The sequence below is a fragment of the Lycium ferocissimum genome, chromosome 9, assembly GCF_029784015.1.
Source record: "Lycium ferocissimum isolate CSIRO_LF1 chromosome 9, AGI_CSIRO_Lferr_CH_V1, whole genome shotgun sequence".
NCBI classification, from domain to species: Eukaryota; Viridiplantae; Streptophyta; class Magnoliopsida; order Solanales; family Solanaceae; genus Lycium; species Lycium ferocissimum.
The window spans coordinates 57,880,451-57,904,280 of NC_081350.1; the positions used below are offsets into that span (position 1 = coordinate 57,880,451).

General features: G+C 33.2%; 2 protein-coding genes and 1 pseudogene across 3 annotated transcripts; 1 reads left to right on the plus strand and 2 right to left on the minus strand.

Annotated features, from left to right (window-relative positions):
• Positions 1-2,304: 2,304 nt before the first annotated feature.
• LOC132032097 (ATP synthase gamma chain, chloroplastic-like) lies at positions 2,305-3,357 on the minus strand (annotated as a pseudogene).
• A 7,849-nt stretch (positions 3,358-11,206) lies between these two features.
• LOC132031370 (ATP synthase gamma chain, chloroplastic-like) lies at positions 11,207-12,537 on the minus strand. The gene has a single exon (XM_059421306.1). It carries the CDS (start codon positions 12,433-12,435, stop codon positions 11,356-11,358), a length of 1,080 nt encoding a protein of 359 aa, XP_059277289.1. The 5' UTR covers positions 12,436-12,537; the 3' UTR covers positions 11,207-11,355.
• A 5,815-nt stretch (positions 12,538-18,352) lies between these two features.
• On the plus strand, positions 18,353-23,830 carry LOC132031372 (probable beta-1,3-galactosyltransferase 2). 2 transcript variants are annotated; one of them, XM_059421307.1, is made up of 11 exons: positions 18,353-18,796; positions 20,256-20,316; positions 20,451-20,518; positions 20,735-20,946; positions 21,053-21,116; positions 21,772-21,844; positions 21,950-22,070; positions 22,341-22,428; positions 22,509-22,634; positions 22,713-22,822; positions 23,400-23,830. In XM_059421307.1, the coding sequence occupies exons 1-11, from the start codon at positions 18,672-18,674 to the stop codon at positions 23,546-23,548; spliced, it is 1,197 nt and encodes a 398-aa protein (XP_059277290.1). In that variant the 5' UTR covers positions 18,353-18,671; the 3' UTR covers positions 23,549-23,830. The 2 variants fall into 2 exon arrangements, with proteins under 2 accessions (XP_059277290.1, XP_059277291.1); XM_059421308.1 differs by lacking the exons at positions 20,256-20,316; positions 20,451-20,518.

Below are 23,830 nucleotides of genomic sequence, written 5' to 3' on the forward strand. Positions count from 1 at the left end.
TCTTGATTTATCTTTAAAAAATCCTTAAATTCAGTATTAAATCATAGATGCTTACAGGTGAAAGACCTCTGAAGTCATTGTTTATGAAAGCAAGAAGACGTGGCATGACTCCGACTTCCAACAAATTCTGCAAGAAATCGATCTAATCAAAGGGAATGCTAAAAGTCTATGGGCTATGGCACTGAATAGTGAAGACTTTGAGGTTAGCAGGATTCCTCCTTATAGATTTATTGATTTTTCGTTCTAAATGATTGCATGTAAGAATAAAGTTGCGCATTATTTGTATGTATTAGTTAATCCATTGGTTCTTGACCTTATAACATTTGCATTTCTCTCTCTGCCTCCTTCCTATTTGAACTTGACAGGGTATAAAAGTTCGGCAATATTTTTAGTATTTGTTGAGGAAAAAATAGAACCATGTTTTTTCTTCGTGTTTCCCAGAATAAAACAGAGGGAGAGTGAATTCAGAAGTATGGCTTATCAAGAAGGAAAGTAGGACTTTTCTATCTTGGGACAGAATTGCAGCAATCAGACGTTCAGAAAGTAATCACTTGAATTAAGCCTTTGTTCTATATGGTTCTTGTTTAGCAGTACAAGTGCCGTTTCTTTTAGCATAGACATGTTTAGTCAACTTGATATTAAAAGTTTTAAGCTTTTTGGAATACAGGGGTGCTACCGCTCCTTTACTAACTTGCAGCCTATATATGTCCTCTCTATTTAATGAAGAGAGAAAATCGCTCCGTTTGTATAAAGTAAACCATTGGGATTATCTAAATCCTATCAAATGTACGTGCCTTTCTTAGCATAATTTAACATCCTACTAATGTAAGATTTCCTCTGATATTCTGCTTTGTTCATATTGTTTAGTTTTTCTTCGGGCTTTATGTGTATATAACTATGGATACACACTCCAAAATACACATGCTCTTCCCTTATAAATTTATAGACTTAGCTCTTTGCTTTTTGTGACATTAAGCATGATTATTGATCTTTGTTGCTTTTTGACAGGATCTGATTACCGAGTTGATGATTGATGACATAAAAGTAACTAAGAAACTTAAGGTAAGCACTTAGTTTGCAACTTATGCGTCTTTCCAAGCTTAGCCAAAGTTAGCAGTGGACCCTAAGCGTGTTTGCGGATAACCATCTTTAATTGTAACTTTTTAGGATAGTGTTGGAGAGCTTTATTTGGAGGTATAAAACCAGAAGGTAAATGGAAATGTACACTTAAATAAACAAATAGTTGTTACGCCGAAAATAGTAGTTGTTGATATAAGTGACTGGCTTACAGACAATTCTCTCGCACAGACTACTACTCTGGTACAGCGAGATCATACAGAAACCAGTCAAGAACTCGGCCTAAACTTATTCCGGAGTGTTTGTGTTTAGGCGAATAAGTAATGGTGAAGCAACTTCCTAACCAAATGATTTCCCTCCAACGTTGCTACCAATAGTCTACCCAGCATTGAACAACATTTATTTATTTTGTTTGTCGCCCAGAATCACTTGAAAATGTTGAGGGAAATTAGTGTTGTGTGGAACGTAACAGCAATTCCCAAAGGACAACCAGTGAAAGATGCTGGTGCTGCTGCTATGATTCTAATAATAGACCAAATTGAAGGTTACACTATACCTGCACGCGATTACTTTCTTCCAGCAACACGCATTAGCTATGCAGATGCACAGAATCTCATAGCCTATATAAACGCGACATCCTCCCCTATGGCCAGTGTTTTATTCAAGGTGTACTGTAAGGGGAGAAAACATGCTCCTATGGTCAGTTGCTTTCTTTTCATAGCAACTCCGGATATATTAAAACCAGATATTATTGGGCCCCAGATTCAATCTACTTGCAGCTTGCAATCCCCTGCTTCATAAATTTAATGTAAAGGTGGTGGGGGAAGTCTCATTTTCCTCTTAATTCGAATATAGGCAGTCGAGACTTATTTGCCTCTAATTACCTTGGATCTCTTTTTTTTTTTTGGATAAAGTCCAGCACTCAAAGAAAATTCTATCTTCTGCCGAATGCAATACTAGCATATGACATTGAAAGTCGGTTTAGCATGGTTTAGATCTAGGTTGTTGTTGTAAATGGTTTTCTGCAGATTTGCCCCATTTAAAATCATTGAAGTATACCTGTAGCACATGTCTATCTAGTGGGATCCCTTGGAACAATAAAATGCTTCACAAGGTAGGGTGAATGATGATCTGTCAGAGCTTGGAGGAAAAAATAATCTTCTCCCGTGGTTCGAAATGGTCCTTCAAAGTTAAAATTGTTGCACACAATTCATCACTCGGTGGACTTCAAAATATTTGAATATCTTTGTAGGACTTTGATCCCCAATGCAAGGAAACACTATGCAGTGTTATTATGTTGTAAATAGTGAATTTAGTAGGCAACAATCCTTCCTTTTTAGTGGTTCGATATTGAATTCCTTTTTTCCCAATCTCGTGAAGTGCTAATATACAAAGAATGATGTGGGAAAGGCACGGGCACCAACCATCTAGTCTATGTACGAATGAATCAGATCTATGTCCCAACAAATTTTGCAAAAATGTACCCTTTTTAATCTTCAAATGTTCCCTCTCCACAACCAAATTCCATCCTTTAGTAGTCAACTTAAAGAACTCATCTTCATCTACATCAACACTCTTCCCATTCACATGGAAAACCTCTCCTTCGCCGACAATGGTAACAAACTATGTATTACCGGATCAGATTTGATCAACGAAACAAACTTAGTATACAAAACCTCAACTTCTTGACTTATAAACAATGAAAAAACATCATCAGCTATAACCTGATCTTCTTTTACAGTAGGAAAACTCTCTCCTTCAACATACCTATCAACAAATTCACCTTTCCTACGACGAAAATAAGAATTACCGTTTTTACCAACACTGATCAAAGTATACTCAACACCAAGATTAATCAATTCCGCTATTCGGGTTTCAGCTTTCTTGATGATTGCATTATTAAAACCCCCACAAAGACCTCTTTCACCAGTAATAACAACAAGGGCAACTTTCTTTACTGGTCTTTTTTCAGTTAAGCGTATTTCTGCATCTTCTAATTGAAGTTGTTGTGTTATGTTATATAACATATCAACTAAGTTTTCATTAAATGGTCTAGTGTTAATGACTGATTCTTGGGCTTTTCTAATCTTGGCTGCTGCTACTAATTTCATTGCTTCTGTAAGTTTTTGGGTGTTTTTTACTGTGGTGATTCTTTCTCTTAGTTCACGTACCACAGTGAATTGAAGGAAGGGGCTGTTTGGATGATTGGAAAGTGGGGTTTTTGTTGGAAATGGGAGATTTGATGACTTGAGAAATGAAAGAGAGTGAAGAAGAAGCCATGGATTTGTTATTGTGTATGTGCAAGGGTTTTAGATGGGAATAATGAAATAGCACTAGAAAATAACTTGATGCCTATTGAGATCAACACAGACGCAACAGGGATGACATCAACAATGCCGATTATCTCTGAATGCATATCCTTAATGAGAGAACTAGGACATCCGGTACTAAAGCATAGCTATCGCGATCAAAACAAAATGACAGATCAGCTAGCTAAAAAGGTGGAAGACAACAACTTTTGAAAGGATCAAGATCCTAGCAGTTCCTCTTGTGTTTGTGAATAGCGTATTTTGGACAGACATATTAGGAATTATTTATGAACGTGAATTTGCTTTTTGTAATGAACTGCAATCTGGGATCCCCCCAGAACTAGAAACAGGCTTAAATGCCCTGACATATATATATATATATATATATATATGTATCTATTTAACCTATAAACGATATAATGTATATAAATGGTATATATTTTACACATATTTATGTAATAGTTCTTCTACATTTTTTTTGGGTTTCAATCAACGTAAACTTTTTTCCTTTAACATAATATTATGCAAACTACGTAATACAAATATGTAATCTTGTAATCTCATTTTATTTATTTTTTTTTAACTACTGTAGATGCATGAGTTAACTATTCAGGATCGACATGTTAGTTTTTGGCTTTAACGCTCAACTTGAGGGCATTTAGTCATCTAACATAAGCTGATGTCGCATACTGTTATTTTCTATTCAGCGTGGCTTTAGAACCCACAGCCCACAGCAGGTTTCGTTTTTATATACTTTCTCCTTTATACAATGATATATTTGTTTTTTGAGAATTTTTGGTAGGAGAAGTGACAATTTGGCAGAGGTTTTCTTCCTGCTTTTAGAGTAAAATGGCGTTTTAATCGGCTTTCGATAGTTGTTCCTCATTTAAATGGACAAAGATTCCATTTTTATTAATGTCATTGCTAGGGCTGTTCACGGTTTTGGTTAAAACCAAAACCAAACCGAATAAAAAAACCGACATTTGGTTTGGTTTGGTTTGATTTGGTTTTAAATTTTAAAAACCGATAATATTTGGTTTGGTTATGGTTCTATTAAAAAATAACCGAATAAATAACCGAACCGAACCGATAAATTATATACATAAATTTTATAATTATTTATATGTATAATATTAATTTTTCATAAATAATTATAAATATTTTATACCTTTTAATCATTAATTTGATTTTGCTTCTACTTATCATGTTTTTAAGAATATGTCCAAGCCCATGTCTTTAAGTCTTTTAACTCTTTTAAGTGTTAAGTGTAAACCTACTAACAGAAGCTCACGTTAGAGTCTAATGTCTTTAACTTAAATTTTTAGCTTTTCTTTGTCAGCCATTTGATTTTAGGTTTTTTTTTTCGAATTTATACCTTTCGTTTTTCTTGTTTGAATGGGTCCTAAACTTCTAATATTTTTCATATGAAAAGAACAGAGGTTGTAGATTAGGAGATTCCTATAGAAGATACTTCAGTAACATCAGCATTTGCTGCAACTCAAGCACATGGTAATGCCCTAATACTTCTTCCGTGGGTAATCCTCCTAAAAAGCATAAAAGAACAACTCCTTATAGTCGAGACCCTAGCCTTGGGGATAATGATAGAAAAACATCTGAAGTTTGGATCATTACACAAAGTTTTTTTAATAAAATGGGAGAATTGAGGGCAAAATGCAAGTACGGCTCCAAAGTTTGGGATCATTACACAAAGTTTTTTTATTTCATATATTTTCATTTTAATTTTAGGTAGTCTTTATGTTTAATTAATATGTATGTTTGTAACAACAACTAAAAGCTCCTATGCTCTACTTAATTTCCAGGTATGTGTATTAAGATGACAAAAATGGTGCAGCCACTACTAAGTTTTTAGCTCTATATGTAATAGTTTAGCAACTTTGGAACTTGAAAGACTACACTATCACTAATAATGAAAATATTTCTATGATGTATGTTCCACCTTAAACTATAAATAAAAGTTATCGTTTGAACAAAAAAAAAAAAGACACGTCTTTTTCAACTTTTTAATGTTTTACTCAGTCTCATGGCTGCTAGTCATAAACCGAAAAATCGAACCAAACCCATAATAACCAAACCGTTGGTTATTATTTTATTTGGTTTGGTTATGGTTTTAGACATTTAAAAACCGACTAAATGGGTTTGATTATGGTTTTAATCAATAACCGACCCAAACCGAACCATGAACACCCCTAGACTCATTGCATCTTATTTTGATTCACTTTATTGTTTGATTATTTTGTTTGAAATTTATTTTTGTATCCTGTTAGAATTTGTTTCTATATTTTAATTTTGGCAGAAGTTAGATAGTTAAGTGATTTAAACTCCATGCTAAGTTTTCAGACATGCTATTTACATGTCCATAAGCTCAAACTACCACAATGTAACATTTAGGTTATAAAAAGTAATGTCTTGCCACACCAAATAATATTTCAAATTCTGCACACTCTACTACTTATTAGGTCGGGGATATATTTCACCTCTCATGTGATTTAAGTTTACGAATAATAGAATTTGTTTGAAGAAAAATATTCAACACTTGAGAGATATATTAGCTTACTATTAGTGAGAACTAGAAGAAAAGACCATCAATAAACAACAGAGCATGTTAACTTCTTCATACTCTGAAATTGCTAGAATAGCTTCTGAGAAATGTTTATATGGTCAGATTGGCTGTTCCATTCTGGGAAAAAACTACAAGATTAAGTGAGTGACATCTTCTAGTTCCTCTGATAATGCAAGCATTTTTAAAGCTCTGTAAAAGGTTCATCCTCTCTTAAATCTTTCGTAAAAAGTGCTTTAGTAAAGATGAGCTCATCTCCCATAGAGTGTCTTTTATAGCTCTATATAGCCACGAGCCATAGATGTTCTTCACTTTTTACAGTTTGTTCCATTGAGGGGCTAGGTAAATTTTTAAAAACGCTAAGAATCAAGTAAATACTTTTATCACCTAGATATTCTAAATGATAATTATCCATTCTAAGTAGAGCATCCACCTTTCTATATACCTCTAATATTTTGCTTTTATGGCTGGAGTTTATTGTTGACGTAAATCAAGAAAAAATTATATTCCCGTCTTTTATGAACAACTAACTTTTTAAGGTCTACATACTATCCTCTCCCAGACCTCACTTGTGGAATTACAGTGGGTATCTTTATTATTTTTATTGTAAATTTTATCTGCAGTCTACGAGAGCTATTCATTCCCTTCGTAGGGAGTTTTACTTTCTGCTTAATGATTCGATTCTGTTGACAACATTAGCATTCATAATTATTGGAGTTACGATAAGCATTTCTTTCAAGAAATTATTTGCTATAGGTTGTAACCTGGAATCTGCTCTGTTTTAATAAAATATGATGTCTTTAATCCTCTTCTTTGTATTAACCACATTCGCTACCCAAGTATCTGACAACTACTCCAATTTGAACAACCTGGGAACTACTACCATTTACCCATAAAGATAGATATACAGTGCCATATTAATGAAGTCGTTCTTTAAACGATTCTTAGCTTTAGTATGAACCCAAGGAACACCATATTTTCTCTGTAGTGAGCTTTGAAGTATCCTTGCTTTTAATTGCATTCTTTATATTAATGGTTTTGTATTGCAGCATGGTGAAAAGCCATTTTCATTGAAGATAGCCGAAGATGATCAGGTGTTTTATTGTGTAAATATTGCAACATGCTTATCTTAGTTATCTATTTTTCCTTTGTTCAAATCATATGTGGAAAGGACTATTAAAACCCAAGTTTTCAGACTATTGTAAGCATTGTTGATTTTCGATAAATCAAAGCTCTGTCTTCCATCACTGATTTGTTGTTGATTATATATGGAGAAACCATCTCAAAAGGGAAGTGTTGAGCTCCCATGTTCTCTTATTATTATCCTATATTATGGAGAGGAATTCGTATGGAGGTTAATGGCCCATATATATGATTCACCATTTACATTTTCTCAGTTTCGATGTCAAATCATTTATTATTTGAAGGGCAGTCAATTAAAAGTGTTAACCATGCAATATTACTTCCTTTTAAACCATGTATTGCAGCTCCAAGTCTTCAGGCAAAGGAAGAAAGAAGCCTAGACAGTTCTAAGTTGAACAAGTTATGCTGCACCAACCTGTAAGACAAAGCTACGTAATAACATAATGCTTGCTACAACAAGAAGCATGGCATAAAGATGAAGTAGCCGAGGCTCTAGAATGGTTGTCGGAGAGGCATCTTCCGTATGTCTTTTTGTTGCAGATATTTGTTAAGCGAATAGCCACATTATGCTCTTGTTGCGTGGAAAAATCTTCTGATTTTTTTAAAAAAAATTCAATACAAAGCATTGTGTTTGTCGAAACAAAATGGCTACAATGCAAAGTGTTGGGTCCATGCTTGCACGGGCTAATAGACACAAGCCCATACCTTCCAATTTTCTCCAGACTTCCAGACAATTCTTTGTCCTTTCAAACAAGTTCAGGTATGCTTCTCTTAAGTTTTTGGTAATCTTCTGTTTATTTCCCTTTTGTCTTCTGTTCTATTTTTTTCCTTTTTCAAGTTCTCTTCGATCTCCCATTTTTCGTGTCTGAATTTCATGGCTTTTGAAGGAACCAACCATCTAAGACCGGATTCAATAGCAGCTCCTATACCCATTGATTTTGCATCTTCTAACATCTCGAGCTCGATATTGTACCTTAACCTCAGTATACTTCATAGCCATCCAACCGTGAGAAAATGACGATTCACTAAAAACTTCTCTTTTTCTTTTGACAGCAGTTAAGATGATCCTAATTGGTTGCCAAATGTGTATAAAACGTTTGTGGTTTGGGTGGTGTTTTCCGGGATAAAGCAGGCAACTGGGTCTTGGGTTTTGCTGCAGCAGTGCAACATCACAATGTCGCGCTTGTTGAATATACATTCTTTACTTCAAGGGTTATCAATTGCACAATCTCACAATTTGGCACCTATTGAAATTGACACAAACTTTGATCAGGTAGCACAACTACTAGGGACGAATAATGGTTTACACTCATCTTTGATGGCTGATTGCAGGTACCTCATCAACACGGTAGATAGTCACACTATGCAGCATATCTATAGGAGCAGAATCTTCTGGCAGACAAGATAGCACACATTAGTATGGAATCAGCACAAGCTACTGGGATTACTCTAAAAGTTTATGAAGAACCAGCTCTGCAAGTTTTGGACATACTCCAAGCATATAAGTAGGACATCAATCCATGCGCAAAATCTCAGCAAACATCAGCAACACTTTTTGTTATAAGCATCATAGGAAGCTACTGTTTTGTACTAATAATACTAAATACTAATTCAGTAATACTGCCACTACTTTTGTTAACACGTCCTCCCTCCCTGCTCCCTATATGTAATGTTCAGGCTGGAGTTAATGACCAGCTTTTTAATCTATCGTAGTTTTAATATAAGTTCCAGTTTAGACCCCAATAATTTAAAAAAAAAAAAAAAAAAAAAGAGAAAATTATCAAAATGGTACTCCTTGCTTCCTTTTTGTCCTTAATATATTAAATATGAGGGAAATGACCCTTAATATACTCCCTCCGTCTCATGTTTCTTGTCTACTTTCCGCTTTACACGCCTCTTAAGACATCATAAATGAAACTGTATTTTACTATAAACCCTTATCTCTCAATAAATTGCACTCAAATCAATATTAGTTATTTTCAAAAATAATTAACGTTAAGGATAAAATAGAAAAAAATTAATTAATTCTATCTTGATTTTGTTAATTGACAAACACTTTGGGACAAATATTTTTAGTAATGTGGACAATTAATATGGGACAGAGAGTATTTTAAAAAATGATTAGTTTGATCCTAAGCCATATAAATAAAGATAATTTTTTGTTGTAAAAATAAATAGAATCACTCGGCATGTGCACTGCATGTGAGCCATCAAACTACAAAATAAAGGTATATTCTTGTATCGATCAACCTGATTTCAAAACCCACATCAAAATACATAACCCCTTAAAAAGCTATGGAAAAACTTTCGATGCATGGATAGAATGAAGAAAAATTATAAGTTTATGGTGAATATATTCAATGGAGTAAGAAAGGAAGCCTATAATTTCCTTTGATTGAGCTAAAGCGATAGTATATGGAGGAAGATACAGAAAAAGTAACGATTGTCTGTATTTATACGGCGTAGGATCAAACATTTTTTATGCCTATAAATTAAGGACCAAATGAACCAAAACTCATACATTAAAGATTTTTGATCATTTTCTGGACAAGCAAAAGGTGGAAATTAAGTTTTGGAGGGAACTGCTGCTGCTCCAAAAGAATGAAATATATAGGACTAATGACTTATAATTGAGTGAGTTGAATTTGCAGATCTCTGACTTCAGGAAACAAAGTACCTTAAACATTAGCTAAAATTTGAGGACAGTATTTCAATGAAAATCTCAATACACAATTAGTTGTTCAGTCCCAATAATCTCTCTATCACTCGTTATTGATCAAAGCTCGCAATTGCTTATTCATAATTCAGCCTCATCACTTAAAAAGTGAGCACTTAGTGCTGAAAAGCTACTTCAATTCAGCTAAGCCAAACAGGACTAGATCCAATAGGACATCCAAATGTTGATATTGGAAAGAATATAAGCAAAAAGAGACTAGGATTCAATATAATGAATGAGGCAACAACTTGAACAACGTTTTCAACATCAACAAAAGTAGGATAATTAACCTAAAGTGCTCCCAGGCCTGAGGCAATGAAATATAGTTCCACTGATAACAACATAAGCTGAATCTTATTACTCCTAAGTACCCATATGACAACATAAGCTGAAAGACAGGCACCAAATAAACTCCCTTACTAAGGAACTTTTCTTGTCAATTTTTTCATCCGTATACGGCTAGTGAAGTATGCTACTCCTACAGCTAGTGAAGTATGCTACTCCTGGAGACTCCAAACTTCTCTCTTACCTTCATATACACACTTATTAAACTCAGAAAAAGTACCCCAAACTAAATTGTAGACAACTTGGAAACAGAAAATAATTTGTTGCTTGTGAAGGACACGAGAAATAAACTCAATGCCTTAACCAAGTTAGCATGGACATCATTAGCAGTACCCTCAAAAACTGATGATTCAAGTACAGGCTACAGAGGAGCAAATAAAGGATAGTTCCATGCCAAAAAGATATTTCTTCATGAAAATTTCCTTATCACTAACAAATACTATGTATATTACTAGCAAGCATCCTAAATTTGTAGAAAAACACAGAATGCATTACAAAGAGACGAATCAATAAAGTTGCCATTCCAGCATCTGCTCTTCTTTAAGACAGAATGGAAAGGATTTAATCAAAAGGAGACACGGATTCAATATAACAAATAAGCCAACAGTTCGAACCATGGTTTGTTACATCATGGAAAGTAGGATTCTAGGCTCAAAGCAATGAGATATAGTTCCACTAATCAGAACATAAGCTTAATTTTCTTAATCCTGAATATCCAAATGCACCATGCCATGTGCTAAACTCTGGCAGAAAACAAACTCTTAGGAAACTATCTCCTAAACACATCTTGAGCATAAAGAAATTTCAGCATCTATATCTATAGCCAGTAAAGCATACTACTATTGGAAACTCCTAGTTTAAAGATATTGAGTTCGAGCATTATGAAGAACCTTCTAGTAAAGATTTTATATAGACCTTACAGAACTTGACTTCGAATTTGTTGGGCCAATGTATTTCACCTCTGATTGAAGATGCGTCTTAGTGTGAAACGAGAACAATTACTAAATTCATATGATAGTAATAGCGCATGCTAGCCGCTTTCCGGTCCAGTAATTGAAAAATAGTCACCGTGATGAAACTCCATGACATCTTCGTAAGCCTCCAACAAGCTTCTATTTGCAAAAGGAGTCAATGAAACACACTAAATGATATCCAAATTACAAAAAACAAAACGAGAATCAGCACAGCTACGTAAGTGCCTCCGCTCCAGCAACAATCTCCAATATCTCACCAGTGATCTTCGCCTGCCTCTCCCGATTATAAGCAACCGAAAGGTTCCTCTTCAACTCAACCGCATTATCCGTGGCACTACTCATTGCATTCATTCTAGCTGCAAGTTCACTTGCAAATGACTCTTGAAGTGCCCTCAAAATCTGGCTATTCAAATAAAGAGGCATCATTGCATCAAGAATCTGAGCAGGGTCTTGCTCAAACTCCATATTTTGCAAAAATGTCCCCTTTTTCACCCTCAAATGATCCCTCTCCACAACCAATTTCCCTTCTTTAGTAGTCAACTTAAAGAACTCATCTTCATCAACATCAACACTCTTCCCATTCACATCGAAAACCTCTCCTTTCGTCGACAATGGTAACAAACTATGTATCACCGGATCGGATTTAATCAACGAAACAAACTTAGTATACAAAACCTCAACTTTATCAACTTCTTCACTTATAAACAATGAGAAAACATCATCAGCTATAACCTGAGCTTCTTTTACAGTAGGAAAACTCTCTCCTTCGACATACCTTTCAACAAATTCACCTTTCCTTCGACGAAAATAAGAATTACCCTTTTTACCAACACTGATCAGAGTATAGTCAACACCAAGATTAATCAATTCCGCTATTCGGGTTTCAGCTTTCTTGATGATTGCATTATTAAAACCCCCACAAAGACCTCTTTCACCAGTAATAACAACAAGGGCAACTTTCTTTACTGGTCTTTTTTCAGTTAAGGGTATTTCCACATCTTCTAATTGAAGTTGTTGTGTTATGTTATAACACATATCAACTAAGTTTTCATTAAATGGTCTAGTGTTAATGACTGATTCTTGGGCTTTTCTAATCTTGGCTGCTGCTACTAATTTCATTGCTTCTGTAAGTTTTTGGGTGTTTTTTACTGAGGTGATTCTTTCTCTTAGTTCACGAATACCACAGTGAATTGAGGGGAGGGGCTGTTTGGATGATTGGTAAGTGGGGTTTTTGTAGGAAATGGGAGATTTGATGAGTTGAGAAGTGAAAGAGAGTGAAGAAGAAGAAGCCATGGATTTGTTGTTGTGTATGTGAAAGGGTTTTAGATGGGGATGATGAAATACTAGCTTAGTTTTGGTTTTTTTTTTTTTTTTTTTTTTTTTTTTTTTTTTTTTGGTTTATCAGAAAGGAGTTTTAAATAGGCTTGAGGGTAAGCGGAGCTTGAGAAAATCGGCAACTGAATGTGGTTGTTGGTTATGAAAATGAGACTATTTTGTACTCTCTCCGGATAAAAAAGAGTGTTCACTTAACTAACTATTTATACAGATCTAAAAAAATTACTCCCTTCATCTCATAATAAGTATCACTTTAGCCAAAAACACGCATATTAAGAAATCAATAATATAATGTGAAGTTTACTACTATATCCCTATATAATAAAAATAAATTACTTTTTTCTTTTTAATTAGAGCATGCACAAGTAGTAATCCTTTTGACATTGGAAATCCAACAATATAAAGTTACTATGTGACTTTTTCAATCATCATTTAAATATTACTTTAACTTGTCATTTTTTGTCTAAGGATAGAGTTGGAAAAAATTAGTCAATTTATGTCTTGGTTTTCTAAGGTGACACTCATTATTGGACTTTTTTTTTTGTTTAGGTGACACTTATTATGGGACGGAGGGAGTAACTCTTAATCAAAATAAGTAATTTGACTAAACTGCTTTAATTAAATATGTATTGGAATTTGATGGCATAGCACTTAATAGGGGTAAATCTAAAAAAAATAAGGTTAATTCTCTTTTGATTTGTTAAGTGAACGCTCTTTTTAACCCAACGAAAAAAAGGTTAAGTGAATATTCTTTTTGATCGGATGGAGTAGTTTTTAAGATTTTGAGGCAGGGGTGCAAGTCTTTTAAGACTTTGGGGTGGAAACTATTTTGTAGTTTTCAAGACTTTGGGGCTAGATTATAAGTCTTTTAAGACTAAGAGCTGCATTTGGATAGCTTAAAAAGAAATTATAAGTTGGAAACAACTTATAAGTCAAAAAAAAATAAGTTGGGGTAGTCCAACTTATTTTTTTTGCTTATGTTTTCAACTTATGTTCGCTTTAGATAAGTTAAGCTCAAAACAAACTCAATTAATTTTGCTTATTTTAAGACAAAATGATTTTTGATTTACCCAAACACTCAAAAAAAAATTTGAAAATAAAGGCAACTTATATAAGTTAGGCGTTTGGATGGACTTATGATTTTTGATTTATAAACTAAAAATTATAAGTTAGAAATTCTAGCTTATGACTTATGGGTTTTGGCTTATTTTTGTTGTTTTAGTTTAAAAATAAATGCTTAAAACACTTTTTAATTTGACCCAAACACTCCAAGATTGCTTAAAAACTATTTTAACTTAAAAGCACCTAAATTAAGCCAATCCAAACAGGCTCTAAATCCGCCTAATCATTAAAAATGAGTAATCTCTTCTTTTTTAAAACTTATGGAGTATTTTCTCAATTGAAATTATAAAAGAGGACATTTACCCACAGGATCCCTGACATATACACAATTCCTTTGCCAGGATATAGACATGGTTTGGTGTGTTTGCCAACCTAACACATCTCTTGCACACTACCATATAATTTAAAAAAAAAAAAAAGATAAACAATCATAGTGCTATCATATCTTTTATAAAATAATCTAAAAGATCTTAATCATGTCATAATTCAGATAAAAAAAATTATCATGTTAATACGTGGGAATGAAAATTTATGAATTATCATTTCTTATATTTAATCACCCTCCAGCCTAGCATTTATTCACAAAATCAAGTAATCAAATTGAGCTTGTTCAACTTCAGATTGTGATATTCAACTCCATACGAGTTATAACATATTAGTAGTTATTCACAAATCTTTTTATTTGTCATTTTAATCCAAAATATTAATCATTTTAGAAAATTAAAAAGATATTAGTTACTCCTTTGTACCAATTTATACGACACACTTTACTTATTAGTCAGTCCAAAAAAGAATGACATATTTTTTTAATTTGACAACAATAACTTTAAACTTTACCTTTTACGCTAAACGAGATGATTTATAACCACACAAATACTTTTGACTTGTTTTAGACCGCAAGATTAAAAAATATTCTTTTATTTCTTAAACTCTGTGTTCAGTCAAACTGCATCACATAAATTGGGATGGAGGGAGTATTATTTTTGTCAATTTAATCCTTACTACTCCTAGAAGCTAAGGTAAAATAATCATTAGTCATTAGTGCTATTAAATACAATTTTTTAATGGATGTGCAAAAACCTTAAACAACAGAAAAAATTGAAAACCGTATGAAATAATAGATAACTCTACAATTAAAAAGATAAATTTGCCTTCTCGATTCTGTTAAATGTGAATCCTAATTGAATGTGCAACGAGTTACCAAATATTGTAACTGACCAATAGTTCTATCCCAGCTGCTTCCTTTCCCTTTGAATTTTGATAAATTAAGTTTGACTTGCACGTGTTACGTCTTGTTAGTACTACATTCCAGCGTAAATAATGTTTAAATATTGTACGGACTAAATTAAATATGAATTAAAAAGGGGTCAGTCAATTAAAACTACCAATAGAATAGAAAAAAACACATTAAATCAATAAATGTATATATATTTGTGCACAATTTTTATTACTTAATTATGATTTATTTAAAATATTATTCTTACCTCATTTTTTTATAATTTAATTTACATATGGAGTGCAGGTAAAAAAAAAATCGAATATCTTATTCTCCACGAAATTGAAAGTTGGCTTTTTGATTCGAATATCTCATTCTCCACGAAATTGAAAAAAAACTCGAATATCTCACCTCCGTCCTGCCGACAAAGTCTAGGCCATATCATAGCAAGGACATACTACGGTCTACGGTCAAGGATAAAAATTAAAAAAATTAAAAAAATAAAAAAGGAGAGAGAGTAATATAAATTATCCTTTTCTCTTCAATTTATGTGACTTATACTCCGTAATATGATTTGATAAGAAATTTACGAAAAAAATATAATTTTAAATAAGACATAATACTTATAATATTACTATGAGGTCTTAAAAATTATAATATTAAATACTCTCTCTGTTTCAATTTATGTGAACCTTTTCGCATTTATGCGTTAAACTTTATAATTTTTGTTTAAATTTTAACATAGATTTTTCAAGTTTATAAAAATAAAATTTATATATTTAGAAACTACATAAAAAGTACTATAAGTCATGATAATTCATAATTCAAATAACTTAGAAAAAATGTAAGGAAAACATGATCAAAGAAGAACCTCATAGACTCCCAAAATAGTAATAGATTCACATAAATTGAAATAGGGGGAATACCTCATAATATTTTTATAATCATAGAAAAACTTTTATTAAGAATAAATGGAAAGTATATAATTATTTTAAATATAAGAAATTATTCTTTTAACTAAATTAATTTAAAAAAAGTAGTATAACCTAATCTCAATTGGGAGGAGCAGGGCACAGAAGGCTAGTTCACTTGGTAAATTTCCTAATTAAACTAAAAAAAAAATCCACATTCACCACTTCCAGTAGAGTGTCAAAAGTGAAATGATCATTACCCCAACCCAACCCAAATTTCTAAAGGGTAGAGAGTTAAATGGGCTATGATAAGGTGTTCCTTTTTACTAAAGGGCCTCTAAAATGGGGATTTGGCACTATGTACATTTTGGTACATGAAATTGGCATATATTAACCAAGTTTTAAGAATGTGGCACAAGATGACCCATTTCCACGTTTGGGTTAAAGAAATTGGCATATATGACCCATAAAGTGTTGAGTAAAAATAGGGATTTTGTGCATTCTCTCTTCTAGAAAGTTAAATTTTTGTATACGTATACTTGTTCTCTTTCCTATATTTCTCTAACTTCTTCCCCAAAATTCTCTCCATTAGAACTCTAGAATGATTAATATTCTTTAAGTTCTTCATTAGAGGGTTATTTGTAGTTGAGTTTGTTGTTTTTAAGAAAATAATTGAATTTTTAATTGGGTATATGTATTTTGGTTTTTGAATAATAAATTATACTATTATCCGGAAATCTCTCTCCCTTAACTATGTATGTGTAGATATTTGAAAATCTCATTTGGGTTTTAATTGCAACTTTATTTTGGATACATGTATTGTATTCACTTGTTGGTTTGTTGATTAAGATGTATACAACTTAATGTATACACATGTTTTTTTATTTTCAATTTGGTTTTTGTATACATCTATTGTTATTTGTATACATATATTATATACACTTGCTGGTTTGTTGAACGAATTGTACCTAAAGTATACATATATTGATTGAGATGTATAAACATGTTTTTATATTTTTTCAACTTGGTTTTTGTATACATATATTGTTAATTGTATACATATATTGTATACACTTGCTGGTTTGTTGAATGTGTTGTATACACCTAATGTATACATAAATTGATATACATTTGTTTGCATTAGTATCTTGTATAATTTATAGTAATACGGAAAATATACATACTAAATATGTGGTTTGAATTTATTATTTTTCAATTTTTCTTGTATTTCAGTGAATAAATGAGGGATTATTATAGTTATACATATGGAAAATATGTTTACTAAAAGATATGAGAGTTTGCAGAGATCATGCTTTTGCCTTTATAGACCCACTTAACAAATACAATTTTAATTATACGAAAATGATAGAAGATATGGTGATATTTGTATCCATAATTTTAGGGATATCTAGTAAGTGAATAAATGAGAAATGCCACCCCCACCCCCAAACCCTTCTTTTTCTTCATTTCTCATCTCCCTAGTTTTAGTGATATTCAACGTGGATTAAGAGAAATAATTAATGAGATTCCTAATTTTGCTCCACATCCCTATTATTAAGCCACGTCTTTAGTTGACTGGCTGTCAATTATTTTAGGCCTAAAACATGCTAACATGTTTTGGGTTAAAAATATGCCAATACTATGTATCACTTGTATTAAAATGTCAATTTCCCCTCTAAAAGATAAAAAAAACCCGGCCTTAATTGCGAAGTGGGTAAAGGAACGTAAGTATAGCTGTGAGTATTTTGTAGTCCTTTAAGTTTTTTGTCCCTTCCGAAATAGTATTCTCTAAGTGATTTTTTGTACAATCTGAACATAAAAGTTTTGCAATCTGAAATAGGATTTTCTACCGTACCATTCTTGCACGAACTCACATTACAGAAACAAAATAAATTCAAAAGAACAAATATAAGTTACTATCTTTGTTCACTAATCCAAATCACGTCGTAAAAAATTAAACAGAATATAATTCATGAGACTAACTATTATAACTCTAGTTTCTAATTTACTGCTTGGTAGTTAGTACTTTCTTTCTTTTTTCATTAATTTCTATCTTTTTGTTTAATTTACTCATAATTTTTTAAAATTTAACTAATTTATTATTTTTCCGGCCTTAAGGGCTGGCCTCGGCCCACCCCTTGAGGCCGGGGGTCTAAGAGAGGTTAGGCTTTTGAGCCTCACTTCTAAATAAAGCTTAGCCCTACACTACTTAAATAAAGGACTGGGTTAGGCTGGCCTCACGAGCCAAGCCCATTCTGACAGCTCTACAGTTCTTGGTATGTGCCATTTTCCTATTCAAAAGATGGGAGACCACCCTTTCTCCCGAAGTTACGAAGTCATTTTGCCAGTCATAGTCACTCAATGAAGGTGTCCGGCCTTTATTTGGAATGAAGATGGATGAACAAACACTTGAGGCTGGTACTAATTAAGATAAACTCATTTTTTACAAAACATAAAAAATACAAAGTTTCATAACTTTACTGACCTGATCAGGACAAAAAAAGTTTTTCTATTTTTAATAGTACTTGTTAATTGAGTGAAAATTTAATCAGTTGGTAGCATCCCTTTTCCTTTATCCTTCCCACCCAAATAAAAGAAATTTAAACATTGGGAGGAGTATAAACTAAAATGAAAAAAGAAGTGCTTATGTGGGGTCTTGTATTCCATAATAAAATTCCACAAACTGCCACTTCCTTCTTTCTTCTGCTTCAACCTACTACTACACTGCTCATTCTCAGTTGACACTTCAATAATCCATTAAAGAAGTTCCATAGTCAGAGATTTTTTCTGCCTCAATTATTGTGTAACCCATTTCCATAGTCTCTACTGACATCTTGTTATGTTTGAAAAAAGTTCTTGAAATAGTGTACTGTAGAGCTGGCGTTGACTTGGGATTCTTAAATGGATATTGCTAATTGAATTAGCTATTTTGAGTGGTTTAAGAAATGAAGAATACAATGAGTTGGAAAAGCAAAAGAACAGAATCAGTTTTAAAAGGAGTTGTTTCTAGAAATTTGACCATTTTTCTCTGTATTGGTTGCTTCTGTGCTGGAATGCTCTTCACCGACAGGTTCTTTTTTTGTTTTGGCAATCTTTGTTTCAACTTTGTGCATGTCATTTTTGTGTTACTTGAATATTTTTGTTTTTGATTGGATTATGAAAGTTTTTGAGTTTTATTGAAGTATTTGTCTTCCCATCTGAATCTTGCCATTTATTGTTATGATTAACCCTTGTTTCTGTTTTTGGTGTCTGTGTTTGTTGTAGTTTGCTAATATGGATAATAATGAGTCTTTAGACTTTGTCCATACAATTGAGGAAATCATAGAGTATATGATGAAGCAGATACTTGGCTTTGGTTCCATTTTAACTACTCACCAGTCACTCCGATTCAATTTGTGTTTTAGTTTGCCTGAACACGGAGTTTTAAAAAATAAAGAATACTTTTGAATCTTGTGCATATAATTTACCAAAATTCTCTTTAAGCTTGTGGTCTTAAATATGTCAGGTGAGATGTTGAAATTAAAGAGTTGCCAAATTAGGAAAGAGACATTCTTTTTTAACAGTCTAAAAAGGAAAGTAAGACAAACAAATTAAAATGGAGTATTACTTTTAAGTTTTGAGATGACTATTGTAGCAATGCTTGTCTCTGATTTAATGTAAAAAGTAACTTTCTGACTTTGTAAAATGCAAGTCAGTTGTAACCCTCACGCTTTTGTCCTATGCATACGGTTGTAGTTCTTTTCTTGCACATGAATCAGCAAATGGGATTCAAAGTTTAAGGAAGTCCAAAAAAAATTGTTTTGTATTAACATCCATCAACAATTTATGCACCGCGAGCCAATTGTGTGGTATTGAGACTGTGATTAGAACCTGAATTTGCTAATATCTGTTGTCCTCACATTGATCGCAAAACTTTTATTTTTCGTTGTTGGTCTCATTGCCGGTACATTAGAGTTAAGTTTTGTTTCTTAATGGGAATTTCTCTTTGGTGGTTTGATTAGTTGGAGGTGAATGTTTTTCAAGTTTAAGAAAATTTACTAATTGTATCGGTTTTTTAATGCACTGCAGTTGTCAATGTCGTTAGCCTAGATTTTTGGTTATCTGGAAAGATTTGCGGACATTGAAGTGTTAGAGGCTTGTAACAAAGACTTGTTATTCCTTAATTTTGACAATGTGATGTTGTAGTCATAACGGTTCTCTCCAGCAGCTTCCCCCTTTGCAACTCTATCCATTTTTTTATTTTTATTTTTAAATCAAGGTCTCTGATTGTTATGTCAGAGACTATTTTATTACTCGAGAAGAATAAAAAAATAATATCCGTCAAATGTATATGTGTTGCATTTTAAGTATAAATATATACAATATGTCTATATATAATATACATAATCAGTGTATATGTATATATCTTGGCTAGCGCACGTAATTAATTTGGGCCGTCGTGCCATAAATTAGAAAAGCTCTTTATTCATTATGCTGTGAGCATGTCTCTGCTCACTGTTAACTGTGTTATTATGTTATTATGACTGTAGAATGTGGACAGTACCTGAAGCTAAAGGCATATCAAGGACATCACAGGTTGGTGATCAAAAGGTAAGGTTAGTCTGCGAGGACAGTGATCCTAAAACTTTAAGTATTATGCAATAAAGGCGGACAGAAATGCAATCTTAGGTACTTTGGTATTCAAGTTTGTCGGGCATTAATGATTTTGGTCTTGTTATTTTTAGGGGAATGATGTAAAAAGTGAAGCCAAGGATATTCTTGGGGAAGCTTCAAGGACTCATTATGCCGTACAGTATGTTTCTTATGCTTGATATTCATAGATTTTGTGTGAATCATGCTTTAATATAAGTATTTAGAAGGGATTTTTTCATTTTTATCCGTCGGCCAAATATACACTGATTATGTAAATTAGATTACCGAAAAGGAATTGGAATGTAATTATCTCCGTTTAAAAAGTAAGAGTTGTTAGTAAGAGTTGTTTATCATTTTTTTCTTTAACAAAATGCAGAACCCTGGATAAAACAATCTCAAATCTGGAGATGGAATTAGCTGCAGCAAGGGCCTTGCAGGATTCTATAACGAGTGGCACTCCAATAACTGAAGATTTGAAGAACCCTGAATTAACAAAGAAGAGAAAATATCTGATGGTCATAGGGATAAGCACTGCCTTTAGTAGCCGAAAGAGAAGAGACTCAGTTCGTGCTACCTGGATGCCTCAAGGTTCTTGAAAACTTCATTAATTAACGCTGTGTTCTTACTCTTTTGTGCACATCTATTACAACGAGTTGCCTACTGAAAATTTCGGTATTGATTTGTGGTAAAGCAGGTGATAAGCTAAAGAAGCTTGAGAAGGAAAAGCGCATTGTGATGCGGTTTGTAATAGGACACAGGTATGAGATCACTAGATTAGGTTTGATGTCCTTCTCACTCTTTCAGGTGTTGTTACCAGGCTTCATGTTGTAACTGGTAATGATTTGCCGGTATTGGACAGTAATCTTCATTCTTCATTCTTCATTCTTCTTTCTTCTATTTGTTTGTGTTAGGGAGAGGCTACTCCATGAAAAATATTTCTTTGAATTTACTCCAGAACTTTCTTAAGGAATGTGTTGATGATTTACTATTAACTTTCTCCACACACAAAAAAAAAAAAAAAAAAAAGAGAGAGAGAGAGAGAGAGAAGGGATAGTTACATTTTTGGACGGCTCAAAAGATTATAGCCAACAAAGGTATAGGTTTTGTATATTAAGTATGAACAAACATATAATATACACATCATATACATAAGATATACATAAATGGTATATATAATCACTGTATATGTTTTGTATATTTTGCCTAGCGCCCATAATCAGTTTCAGCCGACAGACCAAAATTGAAAAAATCCCAAAAAGGAATGTATTGATAAAAAAATTCAGTTCATAATTTCTTTGTATAGGACCTCCTTAATTATCAAAGATGTTAGATGGATTATTTGTATGTTTCTCCTATCTATTGTGAGGTGCTTGGTCATTTATATTATTACTCATTCAATTATCATTTCATCAGTGCAACATCAGGCGGCATTCTTGATAGAGCAATCGAAGCAGAAGAGAAACAACATGGAGATATCTTAAGGCTGGTAATGTCAATGCTTTTTAATCTACTCCTGTATGAAATCCTGCCCCTCTTATGGACAGATAATTAGTTGTTCCTCAAAAGCTGATGTGCAATTGAACTTCATTAGGAACATGTTGTGGGATACCTTGAACTATCAGCCAAGACAAAGAGCTTTTTTACTACTGCTATTGCTCTCTGGGATGCAGATTTCTATGTCAAAGTTGATGATGATGTGCACGTAAATATAGGTAAATGCAGCCTTTATGGATTCTAAATAAGGATTTTTTCATTTTTGTCCTGTCAGCCAAAATTCATTACGGCCGCTAGCCAAAGATACAAAACCTATACACTGACTTTTTGTATAATTATATCATATCTGTTTTTTATGTTTATTTGCCTGCTGTTATTTTCTAGAGCGCTCCAAAACTGTAATTCTCCCTTTTAAATACCATGCTGCTATTGCTACAAGTGCACTGTCTTTGCTCGCACTATTAACCTGCATGTATTCATAACTACAGGAACACTTGCAGCAACTCTAGCTACACATCGTTCAAAACCCAGAGTATATATTGGTTGCATGAAATCTGGCCCTATCCTTGCGCAGAAGTAAGCAGAGGGTTTACCAGAACTTGTTTCTGAAGGAATTTCCTATATTTATTCCATTTTTGTCCTCCTTTTACCTGTAGGGGAATGAGATATCATGAACCTGAGCATTGGAAATTTGGTGGGGATGGAAACAAGTATTTCCGGCATGCAACAGGCCAGCTATATGCCATCTCAAAAGATTTGGCCGCCTATATATCTATAAACCGGTAAAGATTTGTTTTCTTATTGACTTAGGTTGTTTGTTAATCAAATATCAATTGCTGATCTCGAAATATATTTCGTAGGCATATTCTACATAAGTATGCTAATGAGGATGTCACATTGGGATCATGGTTCATTGGATTGGATGTGGAACATATAGATGACCGTAAATTGTGTTGTGGAACTCCACCTGGTAATAACTTCCAACTCCCTATTTCTCACATGCACTCAGTCTTAATATTCAAGAAAGTTATGACTTCTTAATCTGCATCGAGCATTGGTAATTTGTCAATTTCAGTGTCATCTGCTTTTATCTGTTATCATCTCAAAGATTAGTAAGAAAGGGAGAGTCGTTGGATCTTGTTCTGTGCTCTAAAGAGGTTTTATTATCATCCTTGAAGTGGACGCTTGATTGATGAGTCAGACATTCTCTAGTAACGCTATTGTCCTTCATGATTTTGTGTAAACGAAAAGGATTTCTTATATCAGAGTTTCTGTGCCTCTTTCTTTGTGTTACCTTCTGTTAAAATGGAAGTGGTATGGAAATGGTAGTTTTCATTAAACATTGGCATTGTCTTACGCCTGAAACATGGATGCCTACCTTTCTGCTAGCTTGGTTCTCTAAATAAGCATCTGGAAGATCCTTGAATTGCTTCTTTGAATATATATCTGACCTCAGTTTTGTTCATCAATCACCTAATCACCCTATTTGGTCTGAGCGAGTCTTGTGAAGTTGTTTACTCTTCATTTGATTATCTATGTTTGAACAGATTGTGAGACAAAAGCTCAAGCAGGCAACATTTGTGTTGCCTCCTTTGATTGGAACTGCAGTGGTATTTGCAAGTCTGTAGAGAGGATTAAGGACGTTCATCGTCATTGTGGGGAAGGCGAGAATGCGTTGTGGAGCCCTGTCTTCTGATAATTCAGCATTTTCTCCAATCTCTGGAGTTTGCTAGTAGATCAAACAGTCCCTGTAAAATCAATGTTTCCAAGTTTTTAGTGTAATCAGCTTGTAAAATATGAATTGTACATTTCTCATGAACGGGTGAGTGCCGTGGTAAATGCTTAAGTAGTTAGTAGGCATATGTCAAATGAAGCGTAAACAACCATTCTTTTTAGATGCTTAGGAATAACATTTGTTAGTTTGTTTTTAAGGGGAAACTAGTAAGTGATATACATCAGCAAGCCTTTGCTGTTTCCA

Excerpts from the sequence above, each read along its gene's own strand:
- LOC132031370 (XM_059421306.1), bottom strand. The coding sequence starts at position 12,435 with ATGGCTTCTTCTTCTTCACTCTCTTTCACTTCTCAACTCATCAAATCT.
- LOC132031372 (XM_059421307.1), top strand. The coding sequence starts at position 18,672 with ATGAAGAATACAATGAGTTGGAAAAGCAAAAGAACAGAATCAGTTTTA. Across the intron at positions 20,519-20,734 it reads AGGACTCATTATGCCGTACA|AACCCTGGATAAAACAATCT; the intron begins GTATGTTTCTTA and ends AACAAAATGCAG. Across the intron at positions 22,429-22,508 it reads GGCCCTATCCTTGCGCAGAA|GGGAATGAGATATCATGAAC; the intron begins GTAAGCAGAGGG and ends TTTTACCTGTAG.